The sequence below is a fragment of the Leptonychotes weddellii genome, chromosome 12, assembly GCF_054177405.1.
Source record: "Leptonychotes weddellii isolate Sample4059 chromosome 12, ASM5417740v2, whole genome shotgun sequence".
In the NCBI taxonomy this organism is placed as follows: domain Eukaryota; kingdom Metazoa; phylum Chordata; class Mammalia; order Carnivora; family Phocidae; genus Leptonychotes; species Leptonychotes weddellii.
Genome location: NC_138380.1, coordinates 81,806,565 through 81,825,283, shown reverse-complemented (window position 1 = coordinate 81,825,283; position 18,719 = coordinate 81,806,565). Strand labels below are relative to the sequence as shown.

The 18,719-nt window shown below is 41.9% G+C and overlaps 1 protein-coding gene and 1 long non-coding RNA gene across 3 annotated transcripts in view; one reads left to right on the top strand and one right to left on the bottom strand.

Moving 5' to 3' along the window:
• Positions 1 to 13,385, bottom strand: part of STARD3NL (STARD3 N-terminal like) — a 66,168-nt gene extending 52,783 nt beyond the window's left edge. The window contains exons 1-2 of one of the 2 annotated variants that reach the window (XM_081800754.1): positions 13,207 to 13,385; positions 12,454 to 12,509 (exon numbers count right to left, since the gene is read on the bottom strand). In XM_081800754.1, coding sequence (XP_081656880.1) covers positions 12,454 to 12,509 — 56 coding nt within the window. In that variant the 5' untranslated portion in view covers positions 13,207 to 13,385. The remainder of the gene's footprint in view (positions 1 to 12,453; positions 12,510 to 13,206) is intronic. The other variant, XM_081800753.1, reaches the window with a different exon arrangement.
• Positions 13,386 to 13,564: 179 nt separating this feature from the next.
• Positions 13,565 to 18,057, top strand: LOC145716607 (uncharacterized). The gene is made up of 3 exons (XR_014139421.1): positions 13,565 to 13,798; positions 15,737 to 15,855; positions 15,981 to 18,057. It is a non-coding gene; the product is annotated as an uncharacterized LOC145716607 (long non-coding RNA).
• Positions 18,058 to 18,719: the final 662 nt, after the last annotated feature.

Here is an 18,719-nt window from a genome sequence, read left to right as displayed (position 1 = left end):
AAATATGTGTCGAGCACCGAAAAGCTGTGTCAGGTCTTCCTCTGAGCACTGGGGATGTGGCAATGAACAAAATCAAAAATATTTCCTACCCTCACAGAGCTTACTTTCTTTTTTATTTTTTTAAAAAGATTTTATTTATTTCTTTGAGAGAGAGTAAGAGTGAGAGAGATCACAGAGGGAGAGGGAGAAGCAGGCTCCCCAATGAGCAGGGAACCCAACGCGGGGCTCAATCCCAGGACCCTGAGATCATGACCTGAGTTGAAAGCAGACATTCTAAAATAAGGGAGCAGAGGATAAACAAAAGAGCACTGTACGTTTAAACTGCGTGGTCAGGATGACCTCACTGAGAAGGTGGAGCAAAGAGCATTGCAGGGAGAGGGTAGAGTAAGGGCAAAGCCCTGAGGTGGGGTGGAGTTGGCCATGCAAGAGTGCAGACAGGTCATTAGCTTTCAGCTTGGCTGGAGCTAAGTAACAGAGCTGGAGAGCAGAAGGAGAGGATAAGAGAGAAGAAGGGGGGGCGCCTGGGTGGCTCAGTCGTTAAGCGTCTGTCTTCGGCTCAGGTCCTGGTCCCAGGGTCCTGGGATCGAGCCCCGCGTCGGGCTCCCCGCTCCGCGGGAAGCCTGCTTCTCCCTCTCCCACTCCCCCTGCTTGTGTTCCCTCTCTTGCTGTATCTCTCTCTGTCAAATAAATAAAATCTTTAAAAAAAAAAAAAAAAAAAGAGAGAAGAAGGGGTGGAGGGCCTTACACATCACTGTAAAAACTTTAATGAGACAGGAAGACACTGGAAGGTTTTCAGTAGAGGCTCTCTAGCTGAGAGAACCATAGAAGCAGGAAGACCAATCAGCAGATATGGTAACAATTCAGGAAAGAGGTTGACTTAGTAGACTAGCGTGGTAGCATGGAGGTGGTGAGAACGGACTGGTTCTAAATACAGAGCCAAAAGCATTTTTGATGGCCTGGGTATGGGATAAAGGAAGGACAAAAGGAGAACTTCCAGGTTTACAGCCTGGGGAAATAGAAGGATGGAGTTGCTATTTACTGAAATGGAGAAGATCGTGGAGGGCAACTTCGAGGAAGAACAGTTTAGTTTGGACACATAAAGTGTAAGATGCTTATTAATATCCAAGTGGATAGTAATTATTACTATTAAAGTAAGTAGCTGCAAATAAGTGAGGAGTTCAGGGAAGAGGTCTGAGCTAGAGAGAGAAATTTGAGAGTTGGTAGGCAGCATAGGAATGGAAGTTAAAACCATGCAATAGAACAGAAATTTGAATTTCCATAAAGGATGAGACAAGGGGGTGCCCTCTTTCAGTCCACTAAAAGTTCCCATTTTGTTAAATAATAAGCACTGAACACCTACAAAATGTAAAACCCCAAGGACATTTAAAAGGATTCAAAAAGCAATGCAAGTGTCCCCCCGCTCTCGGCAGAACTTCCATCTAGCTGAGGAGACAGATAAATAATTGAAGGGAATGACTGAAGAGAAAGGAAGGAAGGAAGTCAAGTGTGCACTTCTGACAATAACCATGCCTTGGGTGTTGTCTGGTCCGAGGGAAGATGAGCCAGCCCGAGAGAGGAAGGACATTTGACAATGTAGATTTGTTCTTCCACAGATCACAGGTTGGCAAAATGGCAGCATGCCATGGAGTGGCCCAGTCATGTTGGGTAGTTCATGTTGTTAGCTCACTACCTCCGCAGGGGTTGACAACTTGGTAGCCAGTTATGCCACCAGCACTGGCTGAGTCAAATGGCTGGAATGTTACAGCCATATCCCATCACTGCTCAAATAAAAAAATCTCTCTCAATATGGACTCTCAATATGGAATACAAGAATATTCATCTTTTTCAGAAACTGCTATCAGGTGGCCCAGAATAACTAGAACAACGTAGTCTTTATAGCTACCTTCCTTCAACTTCTACTGTCTCTCTCCAAACTCTGATTCTCCTCCTAGTAGATCTCTTCTGGTGCTCAAACAGATTTTACAGCTTTTCTCCCTTTCTCAGCTTCAGCTCTAATTTCTATACTCCTGTATTTCCTTCACAGCTCACCTGGAAACAACTTTATTTTAATCTTCTAGGTCAGAGAAGCTATACATAACCCCATTTCCATTCATGAGTCAAACAGAGTCATTTCCACAGGTATAAAAGACTGCTGATTTTTTTGGTTGCTGACTACCCACCATCTTCCAGAACTTTTTCTTCTTCCCATAGAACAAAATCTACTTTTAGCTCTCCTAAAAAATCACAGGAAATCAGTTATTATGGTTAGCACTATTTTTCCCAATTTTGAATTCATTAGTACTCTCAACCATCAGTTGATGGTAATTCAGAGCAACCATGTTGCTCCTTAGTGCACACATTCTCATGAATATTTAAAACTTCCTCTTAGGGATGTGCTGCCAGCTTTAGCAATGATGGAGTCAACCGTCATATTACTTCCTAGACAGATGAGGTCTGTCGGAGGAGATCATCAAGAAGACATGACCACCAACCTGTGAGCTTGACCTGGCCACCTGGAAGCTCCCCACCCCCTTTCCTGTCCTTGGAATGTGTATTCTGCTTGTCTTCCCCACTCCCAGAAGCTGCTCCAAAGATACAGCCTTGAAATAGAACTGTGGTGCTGACACCATCTGGACTGGATATGTGATTGACTGAACTTGCTTGAGGCCTCGACATAAAATCTTAAGATTCTGGAGGCCGGGTGAGGAAAACTACTCATCTTGCAGCTGCTCAAGACAAGCCTTGTAAGTAAGTTCCTTCGTTCCTTACAACTGCCACGACCAATGTGAAGTGGTCTGTCTCTTTCTTCACTCTATCCCTGCCCTGCACACACATGGGCCAGTTTCAGATTACACTCCGGAAGCTCCAAAGGAAGCTGTAAACCAACAAAATCCCTCAGTTCAGAAACCTGAAACATTTTCCGATGCATAAGAGGACATGTCCATACCAGGTAATGCCATTTCTTCAGTGCTTACTGCAAGCAATTTTCAAATAGAGGCTTTCAGTTCTCAGGACAGAACTATGATCTTATTGATCTAGATCTGAAAATCAGTAATAACCCAAGGCAGAGAGCTCACTGATCTCCCAGGAATCATAGGCAAGTGGTTACAAGTGGACCCTTCTCTTAGTAACCATCTCTCTTCATCTCAATGACTAGAATTAAGAATGTCTTCATCACACGTTCTCCATAGGCCTCCCCAAACTTATCTCCTCTACACAAGGAGACCTGAAGCTAAATTCCAAGTAGCCAGCTGACGAGCAGACAGCAAAGCTAAGGTGGCTATTCAGAAGCAAGTGGGGTTTCTCTTCATTCAACAGCACAAGACTCCTTCTGTGAAGGAGAAGAAATAAGCGTTTCTGCCAAGCGTCACTCTAGCTGACAAAGCCATCCTCTACTCACTGCTCCTTAGTGCTTCCAATGCTGGGAGAAGTGGTGCATCAAGAGTAATGCCAGGGAAGACAGAATATCAACTGCCCCTAGTGTTATCCAAGGCCAACTCCCTAATTCACAAACCAGAGCAAACCAATAAAAGGAAATGTCATTCACGTCTTTGCCCAGGAGTATCTACCAAGAGGCAGAAGTTATACATGTCATCTCCTACACCTTAATATACAAAGATGGCACACAGTTCCTAACATGATTACCGATCTCTACGGTGGATGAAGGTCAGCTTGGTACACGTGACAGATAAGGAAAATCAACAGCAAAATCTTGATGCCTGGATTTAAAAAAAAAACAAAAGAGTAGCCTTCTCTTTTTTCATCAGACTTCTTAGGTGGTCACATAGGAAACTGACCTTCTGGAGATCAGCATCAGATGATTTTATCAATCTAGCTTATGCTTCAGAAAACAGAATCATGGGTGCCTGGGTGGCTCAGTCGGTTAAGCGGCTGCCTTCGGTTCAGGTCATGATCCCAGAGTCCTGGGATCAAGTCCCATATCGGGCTCCCTGCTCAGCAGGGAGTCTGCTTCTCCCTCTCCCTCTGCCTCTCCCACCCTGCTCATTCTCTCTCTCTCTTTCTCAAATAAATAAGGAAAACCTTCAAAAAAAAAAAAGAAAAAGAAAACAGAATCACAAAAACAAAGACCACTAATTCTAAGACTCAATGCAACTATAGGCTAATATACTCAGAAAACGGAATTATAGCCTCAAAATGAGAATGGATTCAGAGAATGTTACAGAGGCAGAGGACATCATAAAAGTAGTAGCATCTCTTTAAGCTCTCAAGGTTCTCGATAAAGGTTTGAAACCAGCTCCATTATTTGCTCTCAAATAATGTAACAAGAGATAAGCAATTACAAAGTCAAAAGGAAAATTGTAAGAATGACCTAAAAATACAGATATTGATGTATAACATATATACTACCTGTAAGTACTTCAAAAATGTTTAAGGTAGGAAAAACTAACAAATAATAACCCATAATTTCTTGGGTACAGCTTTTATTATGAAGACAATGCATTAAATTTGATTCTGCTGTGAGCTCCACCTTCTGAACTGGTAACCATGGCATTCCCCTAATATCTATTACTGGACTTTTCCAGTTTTCCCAATTACCACTCATTCACATTACTCCCATAATTCAGACTCATCTCCAAAACATCCTCCATGCTGGTATCATGCTAGTTTCTTTAAAAATGAAAACTTGGGGCGCCTGGGTGGCTCAGCTGGTTAAGCGACTGCCTTCGGCTCAGGTCATGATCCTGGAGTCCCTGGATCGAGTCCCATATCGGGCTCCCTGCTTGGCAGGGAGTCTGCTTCTTCCTCTGACCCTCCCCCCTCTCATGTGCTCTCTCTCATTCTCTCTCTCTCAAATAAATAAATAAAATCTTAAAAAAAAAATTTTAAAAAATGAAAACTTGAACAAACCATTTCATCCCTCTACTCCAAACTCCATTTCTCTCACACCCAGGGCTGTAGCCATAGGGCCCTATTTTTAGTTCCCTGTATAGGAGGAAGTTTCACCATCCATGCCTTCGCCCTAATGTTCCGTCTTCCTGGAGAGCCTTTTCATCGGAGCACTTAAACAACAGCAATAATAAGCCAATGCATTGTTTAAGGAAGCTTAAGTACCACTTCCTCAAAGAAACTTTCCATCACCTCATTGGATGACACACATGTCATATATCTTTAATGGCACCTCTAATCTTTCACACATTGTTAACATTTCCTTTTCTCAGTGCTAGACCAAGAGTTCCTACAAGACATGTCTATATCCTTCTCACCTAGGGAAATGACTGGCCATGTGTTAGGCATTTGATTTGTTTGTTCAATTAATGAATCACAAATATCACCGTATAAAAGTCTGGAGTCTGGGTGCTTGTTAACCCAAATTAGGCAAGTCTACACACGTCTGGAGTTTCAATATATTACATTAAGTGAACCAAGAATATCTGAACTTTCTTTAATTACTATAACTGACAAACACTGAATCAAAATGCACCCAAATTAATTAATTTGGTCATCTCTTTTTCCAATGTATTTTGAATGCTATTTACTGAAGTCGCTCCAACAACATACTACATAAACTGATACAAATATATGGAAACAGAGAAAGAAACCCCACTATATGAAGGGGACCCAAACAGACAGATATGTAATTATCTACCACAAGTAAAACACCATGCTAGAAGCTGTAAGGAAAACTAAGATAGGAAAGCCACGACCCTGATCCTCAAGTAGAATAGTTTTATAAAGGAGGTAAAATGGTTATACAAATAATTAGAAATCAAAGCCCAAGGTAATTATAATACAGAGAAGATTGAACTTTAAGTTGTGGTGACCAGAAAAGGCTTCATGAAAAAGCTGGCCCAAGGGGCGCCTGGGTGGCTCAGTCGTTAAGCGTCTGCCTTCGGCTCAGGTCATGATCCCAGGGTCCTGGGATCGAGCCCCGCATCAGGCTCCCTGCTCCGCGGGAAGCCTGCTTCTCTCTCTCCCACTCCCCCTGCCTGTGTTCCCTCTCTCGCTGTCTCTCTCTCTGTCAAATAAATAAAACCTTTAAAAAAAAAAAAAAAGAAAGAAAAAGCTGGCCCAAGAGAATATGCATGACTTTGCAAGAAATGGAAAGGAAATACATATTGAGAATAAGAGGAAGACTGGAGTAAATTATTTATTTATTTATTTTTATTTGAGAGAGAGAATGAGAAAGAGCGAGCACATGAGAGGGGTGAGGGTCAGAGGGAGAAGCAGACTCCCCGCTGAGCAGAGAGCCCGATGTGGGACTCGATCCTGGGACTCCAGGATCATGACCTGAGCCGAAGGCAGTCGCCTAACCAACTGAGCCATCCAGGCGCCCCAAGGAAGACTGGAGTAAATTAAAAACAGAGGCGCACGAGCATGTCCAGGACCAGTGAGCCACGGATGGTCTGGGAGGGGCCCCACGTGAGCAAGCGTCAGAAGGAACAGCTGGACCAGGAAGGAGTACAGGTGACAAGGGCCATGCATGGTCAGCACCGGAGCGTGGGCTCGCTTTTCACACCATGAGCAGAGGATAAGGGCACACAGGCTCGACTAAGGAGGCCAGAGTCTGAGGACAAGGAAAATGCACCGAAGGCCACAGCCGTCCATTGGCTACTGAAATGCAGGCAGAGATGCTGGCCCTTCAAAGCATTAAACCGGACTCAACGGGTTTCTGGCTGCCAACAAAGTGAGGTCTAATTGTGGTTTGCTTCTCCAGGATATAGCCATTCTGGGATTCTAAAATTTATATTTTCTCGATGTCCTATAAAAATATGTACTTTACCACCTGGACAAGCAGAGGGCATGAGAGAAACAGGTACGAATGCTGCTGAAGGGCATAAGAGTCCAGAACTTTCAAATGGTCTGCACTGAACAGCAGAGCACTAAAAGTTCAAAGGGTGTCAGATGGCCAGCTTTTACTCTTTGGTTTAAAAAACAGCAAGACAGCCCCTTCTAGTCTGGAAGCCCTTTCCCACCCACCCTCATTTCCAGAGCCTTCAAAGGGAAACTCACCCTCCACACAGAAACTACATTTCCCCCATCAAATGCACGCACGCTTCTCTATAATGTCACACTGCTACAGAGTTTACACAAAAAAAGACTGCAAATTGATGCCCCAGGACCAAACCTTGTCCTTATATAGTGTTTATCTGTCTGTTGGCTTGCATGATGTCTTATAAACACCGAATTAATTGCCAATATTAAAATATGAGAGTTTCCCCACACAAATCCAAATTTCTAGTTTCTCTTCCAATATAGGCAATCCTGGCAATACTCCCCAGCCCCCCAGTTTGCCACCTGGCCATCTTACTTACTTACAGCCCTGCCTGGTCCTTCTCGGCATTTGTTTGGGCTTCTAGTTTATGTGGTCTTTGGATCGCCAATAGTTGGGGCCCAGTCTCAGCTGGCTGTGTGAGGACGGGGTTCACAAAGAGCACTGCCTGGTGTCAGTCCTCTGCTTACTAGTTGTGTAACCTTACCCAGCTTCTCCTTCTGTAAAATGAGGACAAAAATAATGCAATGTACTTCAGAGGGCTGTTGTGAGGAATATATTAATTTCTACAAAGCAGCGGTTCTCCAGGTCCTGGGGCCGGTGAGACATTTTTGGTTGTCACAACTCGGGGAGGTGTCCCTGACATCTAGTGAGTCCAGGAATACTGCAGGACAGCCCCCACAACAACAACAACAACAAAATATCCAGCCCAAAATGTCAACAGGATGAGCAATCCAGACACAAAGCAATCAGAACAGCAGCTAGCATGGAGGAAGCCCTCCTTAAGTGTTAGTTCTTGGCAATAATGCCCACAGCAAGTACTGGCTGGTGTTCCTATCTCAGCTGGAGAAATTTCTAATAGCTCAGGAGTGCCTTGCTTAATAAATTTAACTACGACACAAATAGGAAAATATACTTGAAACTCTGATTCCACATCACTAGCTCAACAAGCAAGTGGTTAATTTAAAGAAAACAAAAACAAAAACATGAGACTATATTTTCCTAAAACAGAAAGCAAACAAGAATACACCTGGGTGAGCAATAATGCACAATATTTGAAAAGCCTACTGTCCTGGAAAACATGGGTCATGAGACTGAGTGATTACCGCAACTTAGAAGGTACTAGGCCAAATTCCTCTCAACTCCAAGTTTTATACACTGAGGATGCCCACTGGTTCCAAGATATTCTTTTGGAAAACTGTGACAAGAGAAGTAGAGGAGAAGGGTTTGAAACTAGACGAGCAAACCCAGTACTATCCCAATGCCTGCCCAGGAATATCCTGCAGGCTTGAACAGCTCAGGTGGGGATCCTGGGTGAAAGGTCCTGCTTTGATGTGGAGTTACCGCAACAGGTACCTTCCAGATCCAGATCGAGAACAAGCAAAGCAAGTGAAATAGCTCAGAAAGGCTAGAGCTCTGCAGGACATCAGAACCCACGAGAGCCAGTGCAAGCCCCAGCTGCCTTAAGCCAGGAATACGGGCCAGGCTTCTTAGCCCAGCACCACACGCACCCCTAGCTGGGATCTCTGGGCCTTTTCTAATCTTTAATATTCAAAAGTGGAATTGCTCTTATTTTTTCTAATAAACCCAGGCAACAACGATTTTTACTTGTGACAATGTGCCTTCGCCATTTACAACCAAAAGATTTGAGTTCCTCTTAAGGGATCCCTTGGTTACTGCAGAAGTCAGACCCTTAACTGAAACAGGAAAGAGGTTCTGTTGAATCAAAGCCAAGAAAAGCGTAACAGTGCTTCTCTCAAAGATGAAATGATAAAAATATAAATAAAACTAAAGGGCTCTACAATCTACAAAAAACTTTGCATGTATAACATGAATTGTTAAGTGTCTTTTAAGCTCAAGCACACACGTATTTGAACACCCATGTATAAAAGAGCATATTACCACAGATACCAGGATTGGTAAACTGCATCACAGAGAAAGACTCCCAAAAGTGCTATGAAAGAGAAGGCTTCCATTAGAGATACAGGAAATATCTCATTAAATAAGCAGCACAAATGGACACGGAAGGACGGGCAGAACTTTGGCTGGATCTGTCCATCTATGAGGCATTCCAGGCAGAACACAAGCAAAGGCACTTTAGTTGAAATAGCCAGTTCACTTTGGGGCACTGGGTTCATGGTGGAAGGATGGCGCTAGAGTCTGAGACCAAATCATGACAGCCTAGATCTTCAGAACATGGACATCAGTTGCACGAACAATCCTGAAGAGAAACTCAGTCAAAATACCCAGTGAATGGCTTAAAGATCAAAAGCTCTCTTTTGCCTAAATTTAAAGACTTTCCAACATGTAAGAAAGAAAGTAATTCCATTAACATAACTCTAATTCAACTAATGAAAGACAATCCCTATTACATTATAGGAGTCAAGAAGTCACCAGAAAGTAAATTAAACTATTTGTAAGTTTCCTATTATTCACCTACCATATCCCAGTCATAATAAGCAAAGCCTGGAAATAAATAATGAGCATTTTTAAATTGTAGGAACACAGTAACCCATTTTTCAACCATAAAATTCATGAATTGATTTTTACTTAATTTTTTTAAATGATTATATAGTACCAAAAAAGCTGAGCTGACCCAAGGGCTTCCTCAATTCTAGGAAGAAACTCCACCTGCTAAGAGAAAGTATGAGCCAGCAACTCTAGGCAATATTCCCATACTTTTAAGCACAAGGCTAAAGCTAAGAATTCAGTAACAAGTTTTGAACTCCCTTTCAAAGATGTGTGCAATTAGGGGCGCCTGGGTGGCTCCGTCGGTTAAGCATCTGCCTTCAGCTCAGGCCATGAGCCCAGGGTCCTGGGATCGAGCCCCGCATCCATCTCCCTGCTTCTCCCTCTCCCTGCTGCTCCCCTTGCTTGCGTGCATGCTCTCTCACTCTCTCTCCATCAAATAAATAAAATCTTTAAAAGATATAGTCATTTTGAAACCACTGTCTACTAACAAAAATCAAAGATTTATCCAGAAAGTTTACACCTGCTCCCTGCTGAGAAAAGGGAAGGAAAATAAAGCAATATTAGCCCAAGAAATATTACTACCTTGTATGAGTTTATGGACAATAAATCCATTATGTTGAAATATTGTATTCTCAGGGGCGCCTGGGTGGCTCAGTCAGTTAAGTGTCTGACTCTTGCAGGTCATGTCTCAGGGTCATAAGATTGAGCCCCGCCTCAGGCTCTGCACTGAGCCTGGAGCCTGCTTAAAATTCTCTCTCCCTCTCTCTATGCCCCTCCCTCCCAGACCACCCACCCCCGACTTTGCCCTCACTCATTCTCTCTCAAAAAAAGTATTGTATTTTCATATATGTAGAAACCCGTTGTGATGGAACTTTTATGAGATATAACAGAAAAAAATATTAGGCTGAGAATCAGTAAGGTGAGAATTTGGTACCAGTTATGCCTTGAAAATCTGGGCTTCCACAGCCTGAACTTTAAAATGAGAGCACTGGGGGCACGTGGGTGGCTCATTCGGTTATGCATCTGCCTTAGGCTGGGGTGGTGATTCTCGGGGTCCTGAGATCAGGCCCCACATCAGGCTCCCTGCTCAGTGGGAAGTCTGCTTCTCCCTCTCCGTCTGTCCCTCCCCCTACTCTGGCTCTCTCTTTCTCTCTGTCTCAAATAAATAAATAAATAACGTCTTTATAAAATGAGAGGACTGAATCATGATCTCTAAAATGCCATTTCAAAAAATATAATTTCAAATAATAGAGATTTGTAGCTGCTGCTATGTATTCAGGGAAGCAGGGAGGTAGAGTAACATGGATTAGGCTTTGGGTTCAGGCTAATTGGAGTGTTCAAATCTATGCTCAGTCAGTACTAGCTGGATGGCTGAAGTACAAGCTTCCTTTCTGATCAAGAAGGAGTAATATTTACCTTTGCAATATGTTGGAAAGAAAGAATGTATGTAATGCACTTGGCACAGTGTAGGCACTAAATAAGGGCAGACGTTAAGTCTCTGGTCAGTTAAAAGTTCTGACGGAAAATGGTAATCCACTTGACAATGCAGTTTCCTAAAACTCAGCTCGGAGAAGAGCAGGGATTGACTGCCAGTCCTTTCCAAAGGGCGAACACATAAAGACAATACTGGAGGACTCACAGGAAGGAAGGATAAAAGCAGGGAGCTGAAGATAAGCAGAGGCTGAGAGTCCTGCACATAATAATGAACAGGAAAAAAACAGCATGGGACACAGTGCTCGAGGGAAGACATATTTTCTTTTTTTTTTTTTTAAAGATTTTATTTATTTATTTGACAGAGAGAGTGAGAGAGCACAAGCAGGGGGAACAGTAGAGGGAGAGGGAGAAGCAAGCTCCATGCCAAGCAGGGAGCCCGATGCGGGGCTTGATCCCAGGACCCTGAGATCATGACCTGAGCCGAAGGCAGACACTTAACCATCTGAGCCACCCAGGCGCCCCGGGAAGACATATTTTCATTAAGAGAGAAGACTACTTGTGAAAAAATATATATAATGAATTGCTGTAATGATTTCATAACTAAAATAAAACAGAGAGCTGGCTAGAGTCTATGAGCATCGTTAAATAAAGAAGGATTTGGCAATACACAAATCCTAGGCTTTTGCCTGTCTACACGGGGTTCAGATAATGCAGCTCATGCCCACCTCTCAAGTATCACGTCCCCCCACCTCACTCTCTCCGAGGTTCACGCCATTCCACATGGCTTCTCTTCTACCCCTGGAACATGCTAAGCCCATTTTTCCTTTAGCTCCTTTGCACTGCAGTGTCTGCCTGGAAACTTCCACCAGATCTTCCCATGGCTGACTCATTCTAAACATTCAGGTCTCATTAAACTGTGACTTCCTCAAAGACTTCTCTGATCACCATATCTAAATTCCCTCTTCTCCCCCACATCCCAGTCACACTCTATCCCCTTATCCTGAACTATTTTTTCTATCATTTATCATTATCTAAAACAGTCATTTTTGTTTACATGTTTATTGTATCTCCACCAAAATAGAAGGTCTTTGAGGGCAGGAACCCTAAGTAAATTTTTCAGCACTCAATCTCCAACACCTTAAACCAATATGTGGCGTATATGAGGTATTCATCTGATAAACCTGTTCAAAGAATAAATTCAAATGATTAAAATTGCCATCATGTGAACATAAGTAAGGAAAAGTCCCCCAAAGTGACTTCAATTTCACTTCTTCAACAGTTTTATGCAATCATGCAGACTTAAAAGTTCAATGTTTAAGATAGCAAGATTTAAAGAGAATGAATTTATGAAAATATTATATATGTATGCATATATCGTACACTGCATATTTTCACTTTATAGGCATGAGTCTATAAATAAAGCAAGGGTAGTAAAAGTTTTATTTTTGAAGATCCTGCTTTTAGAAAGAGGGTGGATGGGTAGATGGTATATAGATGGGAATTATCTTTCAGAACCCTTTTCAACAAAGATTCTGAGGTAAACAATCTGAACTAATTCCAGTATATTTGAGAGATTAGACCTGTTACTTTGTTACCTTGCTAAACTTATCCAAACTATTACTGAGTCAAGTGATGAATTCAGTGATTCCATCTGTGAAATAGAAGACAAATGACATGGTGAATAACTGGCACATTAACGGAAGGGTCAGAAAAGTTCCACAATTTTAACCCATATTTAAACAAAAGAGAAAAAAAAATCTCTTTCTAGAAAATCCTAAGCAAAAATAAGCATGCTACTGAGATTTCAAAATATGGCTGGATACCATGAGTGGGCAAGGCAGTGAAATGAAACTAGGGCCACAACACTCATAACTTGTGCTTTGATTTTTTAAATTTTGTTTTGTTTTGAACACAGATTTTCTTAATGAATAAAAGAGGCCAATGATCGACCTTGTCTGTATAAACCACACATCACCCTAGTCACCATTCGTGGTAACTCTGGAGGGCGCATGGCGCCAGCACGGGGTGGGACCCCACCGAGGACTCCTCGGGGTCCGCAGGGTGAAGAAATGCAGACCTCACTACCTGCATCCAGTCCCAGCATCCCAGCCCAAGCACTGGAACGAGGTGGGGCTCAGCATTCTACAACTTCACTTTTGCATCCTTTATAAACACAGCCTGCCTAGCCCCTCCTCCTCCCCGAAGACCGCGCAGCGCTCGGCAAACACCCCGACGCTCGGGCTCTGGCCTGCGTTCACGGGTCTCCCGTGAGCCCCGGGCAAGTCATCTGGTCCCGGGTGACTCAGTTTTCCAATCTGTCAAATAGGGTGACGAGAAACCCAGCCTACCTTATCGGGTGGTTTCGGGCCGGCCGCCCCAGGCTGGCCCGGGGACCACGGTTCCGTGGTTGCGCCCGCGGGCGGAGGGGCGGGGCTTGGCGGGGCGGGACCGGGGAACCAAGCCCCGCAGCCGACGCGCAGCCCACCGCCCGCAGTCAGCCACCCGCTGTTCTCCTCGAGTACCCGGCCCGTGACGTCAACACGCTGACGTCGACGCACAGAGGCTCATCTCGCCCGAGGGACCAAAGACTAGGCTGGGGCCTGCGTGCCCCGTAACAGAGCCGGCGATTGGTGGATGGGTCTGTCGATCATTTGCTGCCCAGTAAGCGACACGGGAAGGCGGGAGAGGGCGGGCTGGTTTGGCCGGAGGGGAGGGTGGAAACCTGGAATTCGTTCTGAGAGCCCCGAGCTGGTTGTACTTGAGTGAGCGTTGTCCCACACTGTTTTGTTAAGCAGCCGCCTATCCCGTGTCGGAGATTCTGCTTCTTTTGCTTTCCTGCAGTCTCTTGGTGGGGATTTAGGTTCCGGTTCGTGGAAAACAGTCATGGCCTGGATTTCAGGGCCCCAGGCACCTCGCACTGAGCTCTCCAGGAATGAAAAAGTAGGACCTTTCGTTTCTCTGTTCAAGCGTCACCTCCACTTTGATTCCTCCTCACGTCCCCCAGACTTATTTAGGAGACCCCTTTCTCTGTGATCCTGTCGCATAATTAACAGTCCGATCTTAATAGTAGTCACATTTAATTATATTTGTATGTTTTCCCACGAGGTGGGGCGCCTTTTAATTATTGTTTTAATTCAAATTACCTTTAAGTTTTAACTGAACTTTTTACCAATAGATGCTATAGTTATATCGTTCAAATATTTAAAGGTGTTGAAGGTCATATAGTGAAAATTATTCCGCTTCCAGTTTCTCAGGCTTTCAGTTCGCCTACTGAAGGGAACCACTGTTACTTTCTGGTTGGATAGTCTTTCAAAGAGACTTCTAAGTGCTATTAAGTTACACATAATAATAAACGTAAACGTTGCAAATAGGCTAAAATCCTTTTCAGGCACTAATTACAAACCCAGTCCCTATATGATGACTCCTAGTTCCTATGCATTTACATATGTGTATACCTTTTTTCCAAATCAACATTATATCCTTGAGATTTTTCCGTAATTCTATATAGATCTACCTTATTCTTTTAAAATCCTGCATGGTAGTCCTCGGAACCAATAGATACGGTTTATGATTTCCTTACCCTTGGATATGTACTTCATTTCCTTTTTGTTTTTCTATTAGAAGCATTGCCACATTCAAAATTAAGTGCATGCTTCCTTTTTTTGTACCTATATCCAAGTGTTTTCCAGGGTAGAAATGCTAGCAAGTGAATGTGCTGAATAGAGAATCTTCATAGTAGATTCTTCATAGTAGATTTTAAATCTTCATAGTAGATTCTTTCATTTGCTCCTTTAAGTAGCTGTTACAACTTACATTCCTACCTCTAATATATGAGCAACTCCCTGCACCCTTGCTAAAATAGAAAAAATATAATTTAAAAAAATTTCTGAATTGATCAGTGTGAAAAAATTTTTGAGGGATAACATGTGTGCAAAGAAGTGCAGTAATCATGAGTGTATGTCTTGGTGGGAAAATGAATGAGCTTGTGTAAGCATCTCCTAGACCAAGATTTTGAAAATTTACCAGGAATATAGAATCTCTTCTCATACTTGTCTTAGTCATTGCATTCCTACACGCAAATAGCTACTATTCTGAATTTTACCACCAAAATTAGTTTTGCCTGCCTGAACCTTTGTAAATGGACACAGGTAATATGTACTCTTGTGTGGTTCTTTTTGCTCAATAATATGTTTGTAATATTGATTCATATTAAAAATTTAGTAGTTTGTTTTCATTGTTGTATATACTTCCAAAGTTTCTCTATTTATTCTAATATTGCTTGACGTTAAGTTGTTTGAAGTTTGGGGTGGCCACAAGTGATAGTACTATGAATATTCTTGTAGATCTCTGTTGATGCACATAGTTACACATTTGATTTTCCTAGAAGTAGTATTACTGTGCCACCGGATATGCATATATTCACTATTAGTAGACCCTGCCACACAGTGTTTTGGTTTACCAATTTACAACTCACTAGCAATGAATGAAAATTCCAGTTGCTCTACATCTTTGACAACACTTGATATTCTCAGTTTTGTTTTGTGCTCATCCTCTTTTTTTCTTTCTTTTCAATTTTGTTGAGACAAATTGAATATACAAAAAGTTGCATATATTTAACGTATAAATCTTACGGAGTTTAGACATATGCATATACCGTCACCACAAAGAAGATAATAAACATATCTATTACCACTAAAATATTTCTTGTGTCCCCTTGATTTTGTTGTTGTTCTTGTTGGTAAGAGCACATAGCATGAGATCTACCTTCTTAACAAGTTTTTAAGTGCACAGCACCCTGTTAACTATGGGCTAACATAGATTTTTTTGTATAAGAGGAATCATGCAGGATTTGTTCTTCTGTGACTGACTTATTTCCAGGCATAATGTTTTCCATGGTGATATGATGTCTCCTGTTCCTCACACCAAATCTCATGAAAGCCCCAAACTGGTCTTCAGTGTCTGCCCTGAGGATAATCATCGTGAGGGGACCACAGCAGGTAAGAGGTGCTGCGGTGACTATGGGTCACCTTCTACTCCTTTCTGTCTGCAGCCCGTCTTAGCCCTCACTGCAGACTTCCCCAGACCTGGCACCTAAACCTGAAAATTTCTCTGTCCCCTCCAGGTTCAGGCTCTTGGGACCCATGTTTGCCTGGATGGCCAGGATAAGTTTTGGCCCTGGATTTTGTATTCCAGAAATCCCTAGGAATTGTCTGGGCAAGACAGATGCTGTAAAGAAAAAGTGATGCTGAACTAAGTGAAACAATGTCAGAGTAAGAACATGTCTCTGGTTGTGCAACTGGCCTATCACATGACTTTTAAGCAATTAGAACTAGATAATGCAATTGTTACCCAGTTAAATTTGTAAGGCCAGAAATGCATGGATTAACACTTTAGCTTTTGCTTCAAAGCAATTGTTACTTAGATAAAAGGACATTTAAAATTAAAAATGAATTTTGATAAAAATGTAGAGGTATAGATAATGCATTCTTTTTAAATGCTTGAAAAATGTATAATGTTTTCTAGTCTATGCATGATGTCACAAATGGTAGAATTTCCTTCCTTTTTTAAGGCTGAATAACATTGTATTGTATGAATCTACCACATTATCTTTACTCATTCATCTGTTGATGGTAATTTGGATTGTTTCTAAATCATGACTTTTGTGAATCATGCTGCAATAAACATGGCAGTGCAGATATCTCTTTGAGATCCTGATTTCAATTTGGATATATACTCAGGAATGGAATTATTGGATCATATGGTAGAAGAAACAGAAAATATGAACAGACCAATAGACAAGTAAGGAAATTGAATCAGTAATCAAAAACCTCCCAACAAAGAAAAGCCTAGGACCAGATGACATCACTGGTGAATTCTATCAAACATGTAAAGGATTAATACCATTCCTTCTCAAATTCTTCCAAAAAATTAAAGAGACGCAACACTTCCAAACTCATGGTATGAGACCTGCATTACACTGATACTAAAACCAGAAAAAGACACTGCAAGAAAACAAAACTGCAGGTCCATATCTCTGATGAACATAGATGTAAAAATCTAAAAAAATTCTAGATGCAAAAATTTGGGACAAAAATTCTAGCAAACAGAATTCAATGGCATATTAAAAGGATCATATACTGTGATCAAATAAAATTTATTCCTGGGATGCCAGAATGCAAATCAATAAACGTATTAACAGAATGAAGGATAAAAATCATATGATCATCTCAATAGATGCAGAAAATGTATTTGACAAAATTCAATATCCCTTCATGTAAAAACTCTCAAGTATAGAAAGAATACACCTCAACATAATGAAGGCCATATATGACAAGCCTACAGTTAACCTCTGCTTAATAGTGAAAAACTAAAAACTTTTCCTCTAAGATCAGGAACAAGACAAAGGTACCCTGTCTTATCACTTCTATTCAACATACTACTGGAAGTCCTAGCCAGAGCAATTAGGCATGAAAAAGAAATAAAATGCATCCAAGTTGGAAAAGAAGTAAATTGTCTATGTTTGCAGATTATATGATCATATATATAAAACCCTAATGATTACACACACATGTGCGTGCACACACACATATCTGTTAGAATGAATAAATGCATCTAGGAGAGTTGCAGGATATAAAAACCACCATACAAAAGTCAGTTGCTGGGGCACCTGGATGGTGCAGTAGGTTAAGCATCTGCCTTCATCTTAGGTCATGATCCTGGGGTCCTGGGATTGAGCCCTGCATTGGTCTCCCTGCTCAGCAGGGAGCCTGCTTCTCCCTCTTCCTCTGCCACTCCCCCTGTTTGTGCGCCCTCTCTCTCTCTCAAGTAAATAAATAAAATCTTTTTTAAAAAATCATTTGTGTTTCCATACACTAGCAATGAATTATCCAAAAAGGAAATTAGGTAAATGTTCTCAGTTACATTAGCATCAAAAACAACAAAATATTTAGGAGATGAAAGATTTGTACGCTGAAAATGATAATACACTAATGAAACCAATTAAAGAAAACACAGGGGTGCCTGGGTGGCTCAGTTGGTTAAGCATCTGCCTTTGGCTCAGGTCATGATCCCAGGGTCCTGGGATGGAACCCCGCATCGGGCTTCCTGCTCAATGGGCAGCCTGCTTCTCCCTTTGCACTTGTGCTCTCTCATACACACACACTCTCTCTCAAATAAATAAATAAAATCTTAAAAAAAAACAACATAAAAAAGTGAAAAGACACTTTATGTTCATGGACTGAAAGGCTTAATATTATTAAAATGACATACTACCAAAGCAATCTACATATTCAGTGCTATTCTCATCAAAATTCCAATAGCATTTTATACAGAAATAGAAAAAATAATCCTAAAATTTATATAGAACAAAAAAAGACCCAGAATAGCCAAAGCAACCTTGAGAAAGAAGAACAAACCTGGAGGCATCACACTTAATGATTTCAAAATATATTACAAAGCAGCCATAGTTAATATGATACTGGCATAAAAAGACTCATAAACTGATAGAACATACTAGAGAGCCTGGAAATAAACCCACACATATATAGGCAACTAATCTTAAACAGTGGTGTCAAGAATACACAATGGGAGGGTGCCTGGGTGGCTCAGTTGGTTAAGCGACTGCCTTCGGCTCAGGTCATGATCCTGGAGTCCCCGGATCGAGTCCCGCATCAGGCTCCCTGCTCAGCAGGGAGTCTGCTTCTCCCTCTGACCCTCCCCCCTCTCATGTGCTCTCTCTCTCTCATTCTCTCTCTCTCTCTCAAATAAATAAATAAAATCTTTAAAAAAAAAAAAAGAATACATAATGGGAAAAGCATAATGTCTTCAACAAATGGGGTTGGAAAAACTAGATATCCACATG